The 6,123-nt window shown below is 41.6% G+C and overlaps 1 protein-coding gene across 1 annotated transcript in view; it reads right to left on the bottom strand.

Moving 5' to 3' along the window:
• prkd2 (protein kinase D2) overlaps positions 1-6,123 on the bottom strand; it is a 33,986-nt gene continuing 27,863 nt past the window's right edge. Inside the window, exons 14-19 of the mRNA XM_034604285.1 lie at positions 5,955-6,061; positions 4,457-4,618; positions 4,138-4,236; positions 3,765-4,032; positions 2,751-2,836; positions 1-1,915 (exon numbers count right to left, since the gene is read on the bottom strand). Of these exons, the coding sequence (XP_034460176.1) occupies positions 1,691-1,915; positions 2,751-2,836; positions 3,765-4,032; positions 4,138-4,236; positions 4,457-4,618; positions 5,955-6,061 (947 nt within the window). The 3' untranslated portion in view covers positions 1-1,690. The remainder of the gene's footprint in view (positions 1,916-2,750; positions 2,837-3,764; positions 4,033-4,137; positions 4,237-4,456; positions 4,619-5,954; positions 6,062-6,123) is intronic.

Genomic DNA, 6,123 nt, shown 5'->3' with positions numbered 1-6,123 from the left:
CAATGTTTATTCTCTTCAAGTTGCATATATTTCTCAATCACATTTCCTTGTCATCAGGGTGTGATAATGACAACTTAAAAATCATTGACGTTTCTAGTTTAAACTATTTCTATATCAGCCGATATATTGGTGTCAGATATTTTTACTCCTTATCATCAGTATCAGCACGAACCGCCCCCCAAATGGGTCTCTAGGTGACGATGAGATGAGAGAGGAAGAGAGAGAGAAAATGGGGATGTGTTTGAAAAGAAAAATTGAATCAGCAGTTCACACAGTAACTCTCCACATGTCCCAGTTCTGTGTGTTTTATCTTGAGAATGCCGAACATTACAATAAGTAAAACCTCCGAGACGAAAGTCAAAATATTGTTCAATGTTTGTATTATATGTTACAAAGGCTAGGATCAACATTCAAACATGTTAAACACAGTCTACACATATTTGACAGCTACATCAAGTTCAGGTTACACAAATGCGTATAATAGACCATCATAACTACAGTATGTTTTAAATTGTATCTAAATAACTCTACTTGACAGAAACATGCAACGTGACAGGTAGCCGATAATTGAACTACATAGAATCTTCTCATCATGGACACTATGTGAATCTTATGTACAGGCAACTTTAAGGACGCGTCATTCGCCACTGGAATACACAACTTCTTGACTTCAGAGATGGTGTGAAAGTGGGCGACTCAGCACAGGGGAAGCAGGTTTTACATTTCAGGAACAGCCATGAGGTTAATTCCGTACAATATGTTAGCTGCAGATAGAGACATCGGTCAGAAAGCTGTCGAGTCACGTCAGGTAACAAACAGCCCCGGTGCTCGAGTTCATTAAAACCCACAATGCCTCTTTAACCACATACATTTTCTTTTAGCCAATTGTGGTTCAGAACTCAAGTGCTAATTACTGGATGATTTCCTGTCGCAGGACCAATGCTTTCAGTTTTCACTACAGCACATGAATTTATGATAAATGCATTTGTGAGTACGGCTGGGTTTGACGCCACACTGGCACATTAGTGATTATACCAGGAAGTCTTTTGTCACATTAAAGTGCTCCGCCGCTGAAAAGAGATTGAATCCATTTTTAATTAAGACATAGGATGGAGTGAGAGTCCAGTCAGTCTAATTGAATGATGCTAAATACAAATCGACTTCTTTTAGGCAGTTTCGTTGTAAATATAAACTCACATTCGTTTATAAAAATACCTTTTTAAAAAACCACAGCAGATTCTTCTCTTGATCACTCATGGGGAAAGTATTTCCTGCTTTACTGTGAAAGAAGCATTGTGTTGAGCGAATAGAAGAGCAATTAGATTTTGTTTTGAAGTTGTGTGGCAAATTAGGATTCAACGTTTTGACACCAATTACATCTGCAAAGACTCCCCAGGTCATCGTTTTATAGAGTTGAGCAGTTTTCAATATGAAAGAGTCCAACATTTCAGAAGATTAAAGAGAACCAATCACAGCAGAGGTAAGTGATCGGAGGGGAGTTTAGATGAACTCAGTCTGGAGGGGAGAAATTGGATTTATTGCTGTAAAATTGCTGGCACACAGCAGACGCTGTGCTGTGAAAGACCAAACAGCTGGAACCACATGTTTCTTTGCAACTTAATGTCTCAAGGTTAAACATCTCCTTCTCCCTCTCCCTTCCTAAACAATGTTGAGTCGTCTGTGTCTCTCGTCAGAGGATGCTGACCCTCTCCGTGAGGCCTTGCACATCCGCATCCTCTCCGCCCTCGTCATCGTCAGAGCCCGGCACGGGAGGAGGGGGCACGAGGTGAGCCGGGTACGGCAGAGTGTGCTCGCGGGCAAACATCTGCCAGCGGCTGTCGTCACTCTCGTGGGTGATGTACCGCTCGCCAAGTTTCGTCTCCAGTTCCCGCAGGTCCAGCCACGCCTGATAGTCCTGAGAAATGAGAGACAGGAGTAAACACGGGGATGAAGTTTCAGTTTCAGTTTTAGGAGCCTTGAAATTAGATTAAAGTGAAAGAGGTTTTTTACGTGTTTATAGTGCAACAGTAATCTGTGTGTGTGTGTGTGTGTGTGTGTGTGTGTGTGTGTGTGTGTGTGTGTGTGTGGAAATATTAGGAGATGATCCTAGTGCCTGCGTTCAAAAGAAAATTTGGAGCATGTTGTTAAGTTATACTTTAGTATAAGTTTTGCAAATAACAAAAATATATATTGGCACATCTGCACCACATTATCATAATTATCAGGAATGTAAAAAGATTGTGCAAGAAAAATTGTTATGACTTTTTTCTTTATTAAATTATAACTTTATTCTATTATATTACAACTTTATACTCGTACTATTACAACGTTATTCTAGACAACTAAGAGTTTATTCTTTAATATGGAACTTATACTCTGTTGTAGTCGGGGAATTGTGACTAAATGCATTTGTTTGGGCGAGACCAAAGTCTGGTTTCACAGGTGGCTGTCCTGAAACCAACTTAAACACGGTCATAATAAGGTATTTTATCTTCAGCCATCTTTCTGCTCGGTTCTGAGTGCAGACTCCCCTTCCTCATAGTTGCCATTTCCTGCTATGGCCACAGACTTGCAGAAGTTAAAAAGCGAACAGTTTGAGTGTCGCTCTGCCACAGAATGTGACGAATGTCACCAAATTAAACAAAAGTTGCTACTTCCTCCACGTTCGTGGGGAAATACCCGACAGTGTCTGACAAGCACTAAACCAAGTGTTTGAGTGTAGTAGTTTGCATATGCTGTGTGGAATATACCTGTAAGTACACGTGACTGAGACTCTTGTCCACACTATAGCGTTTCCTCATCTTAACTTGCAGCAGATTGTTGATCAGGTCGATTGCTGCGAACACAAAGACATGCACATCCCTCCATGAAGACAAACTGTCACATTACAGTAAAAAGAGCATGATGTTATGAATATCAAGGTTTGACATGCAAGTTGCATCTGAAATCTTCTATTCCTGTAAATAATTGAGGTACAAATAAAATTCAATGATCATATTGACATTGATTACCCCGTTTTATCACAGGTTCAGAACATTAATACAAAATCTGTTGTGAAGTCTAAACATTTTATAAAACTTGTAATGGCATGTCCTGACGATTCGGAGGAACCTTCCTCATAATCAGGTTTATCAGGTACACCTAGCTAAAACTAATGCAGTCTAATACAGCAGTCCTGCAAAAGCTCCACCCACCTTCATGCAGGTCATAATGTTTCATGTATGTCTGAAGAAAACAAACTACATCCTACTAAATAAATGTCAAGCCAAATCAACACCTCTCTCAAGCAACTGGCAATACTGCCTCCTAGTCTACATACATTGTTTTTTCAAACTAATATGAGGTCAACATGACCTTTTACCTTTGATCACAGAAATCTGTTAGTCTAAGTGAACATGTGTGCGAAATTTGAAAGGATTCTCTCGAGGTGGTCTTAAGACAATGCGTTCGGAAGGCAAAAAGAGTGAGGTGACGGCGACCTTGAACTTTGATCCACACAGTCTAATCATTTACTCTTTAAGTCCAACTGAACGTTTGCACCAAATTTGAAGAAATTCCGTCAAGGCATTGTTGAGATATTGTGTTGGCAAGAATGGGACGAGCCGATGGACACAACTATGTATCCGTGATGTGAGTAGATTCATTGCAGGGTTGTTGCATTAAGTTGCATTTATCTTAATAAACTACAGACTGAGCTTATATCCACGTCCTTCTCTACGTGTGTCCAACAACCACCCTCCCCTCTCATCCCTCCTTGTGTTTACCATCACTAGAGATCTGCTTCCAGGGGTTAGGCGGGTACATGAAGGCTGCGTTGTGGATCTGATCTTTGATTTCTTCATCCTCATTAAACGGGAATGTTCCGCTCAGGCTGACGTACATAATGACGCCCACCGACCACATGTCCAGTGAGCGGTTGTAGCCCTGGTTCAGCAGCACCTCGGGGGCCAGGTACGCTGGGGTGCCAACCACCGAGCGACGAAAAGACTTCTCACCGATGATGCGGGCAAAGCCAAAGTCACACAGCTTCACCTGAGAAAGAAATGGCGAGTGATAGAGATATCAGGCTTTGACTTTGTCTTTTCAGCATATGACAATCACCGCGGTTTGTGTGTGTGTGTTTGTTTGCGTGTGTACCTGGGGGAAGGGATCAGCGGAGGCAAGCAGCACATTCTCTGGTTTCAGATCACAGTGAACGATGTTTTTAAAGTGCAGATGACGCAGAGCTGCGAGAATCTGCCCAAACACAACCACAAAAACAAGATACGAGGGCGTCAAAAGTAAGTACAAGCAGCATGCACACTCCTTATGGTAGACCACAAGAACTATGCAGCTAGGTCAATGCAGCATCCAGACATCACTTTCAGTATTTTCAGTCTTACACAATCAACAGTAACAGTGAATAACAGTATTTCTACACACAACAAATCCCCTCTTTGCTGTGGCACATCCACACCTGTGTGATGAGGAACTTGGTGAGCCTCTCAGGCAGTCGGCCCTTCTCACTGGAGAGGATCATCTCCAGCATGTCACCGTGGAGCTTCTCCATCACCACAAACACTTTCTCCGGGGTCTCGAACATGCACTCCAGGTTCACGATGCCAAGGTGACGCAAACTCTGGGGGATGTGAGAGGAGGAAATGAAAAGGTGAGGAAAACAGGGTGTATTTTGGAGTTTGGGTTGAAATAGCGAGCAAAAGAGGGGGGAGTGGTGGAAGAGAAGTGAGAGAGGCAAGAATTAACAGGGGAAAAAAGTGAGCGAGACAGACTGCAGACACATGTCAGCAGACGATCGAAAAAACCACAGAATAGCGATGTGACACACAGACAAGGAGAACAGAAAACTGGTTGATGATTCACTCCAAAAATCCAAATTGAGATTTCATTTCACTGGTGTATTTCCCTTTAATCCTGCGTCAGAGAAATGAATCACTGTTGAGGTGAAGGGGAAGTAAAGAGACAGATCGCTCTGCGTGTGTCTCCATCTGCTGGTGAACGCCCTACGCTATATGAACCGAAACCAGAGAAACAAACAGACAGTTCAAGAAAGTGGAACTGAATTGTTTCTCTGTCTCTAAATTGCACGTTCATCTCAGGTCATGTTGACTTTCTGTCATTTAAAAAAAACTGAGATACTTTCTGGTGGCAGTAATAGTTTTAAGTCTCTTATCTTTAGAGCCTTTATCTTACTGAACAGTGTGTTATTTGGTTGTTTGTTGTGTCACTAACAATTACCCAAAAATAAAATATTAATATCAAACAAAAATAAATTATAAAAGTCTATGGAAAATCTCAAATTATTTCTTGGAACATAGGACGCAACTGCAGAGGCAGTTATCGGATAACTCTGTCCTTTAGGATATTGGTAGATGGAAATCTGGCTAATAGCCCAGGCTAATGTGTCCCAAACTGAATGTCTTTGTGTATCGATAACATTGTGTTTTTCAAACACTCACATGCACTGTGAGTGTGGGGGCCGTATTTCCTTGTAACCACAGAACCACTGTTAGTAAGAAATGGTTCTAGCATATAATTTATGTTGGGTTACTGAAATGATTGAGATTCACAGCCCAGTGAAGTCAATAAAACCTTATCAGTGTCTCTATGGACAGCACATTAGTGAATAACAGCATCTTGCATGGCAGCATGTGCACAACATCATTTACATAACCAATTTCCAATATACAGCAAATATTTCCGGATGTCAGTCACGGAGACTGTACATTAAAAGAAGAAAAAACATTTCTGTGATCTAATTGATGCCAAACAGCTCAAATAACTCTGTGGGATGCTGTTAATAGATGTGAAAAATGCAGGAAATCAAACCTGTTCCAAAAACTCTAGCGAAAGTGTTGGAGTCTGTGTTTTTGGACAACAAATACGGACTTGGTGTGCAAAGACCTTTACTGTGTTAGCATTAGTATGTGTGTACAAAAACCTATGGGTGTGTTTACCTGCAGTATGGCCACCTCGTTCCTCAGCTGGCTCTCCTGCTTGGTGGGAAAGCGAAGTTTGTCGATGACCTTGACCGCTACGTCCCGCCCCGTCTTCCTTTGTTTTCCTGATGATGAAACAAAGGGTTGGTAACAGACAAGGTTAGGAACTGATCCTCACGTGTAGACA

The sequence above is a fragment of the Hippoglossus hippoglossus genome, chromosome 13 (genome assembly GCF_009819705.1).
Source record: "Hippoglossus hippoglossus isolate fHipHip1 chromosome 13, fHipHip1.pri, whole genome shotgun sequence".
In the NCBI taxonomy this organism is placed as follows: Eukaryota; Metazoa; Chordata; class Actinopteri; order Pleuronectiformes; family Pleuronectidae; genus Hippoglossus; species Hippoglossus hippoglossus.
The sequence above is the reverse complement of the archived record's forward strand: the minus strand, read 5'-3'. Positions and strand labels throughout refer to the sequence as shown.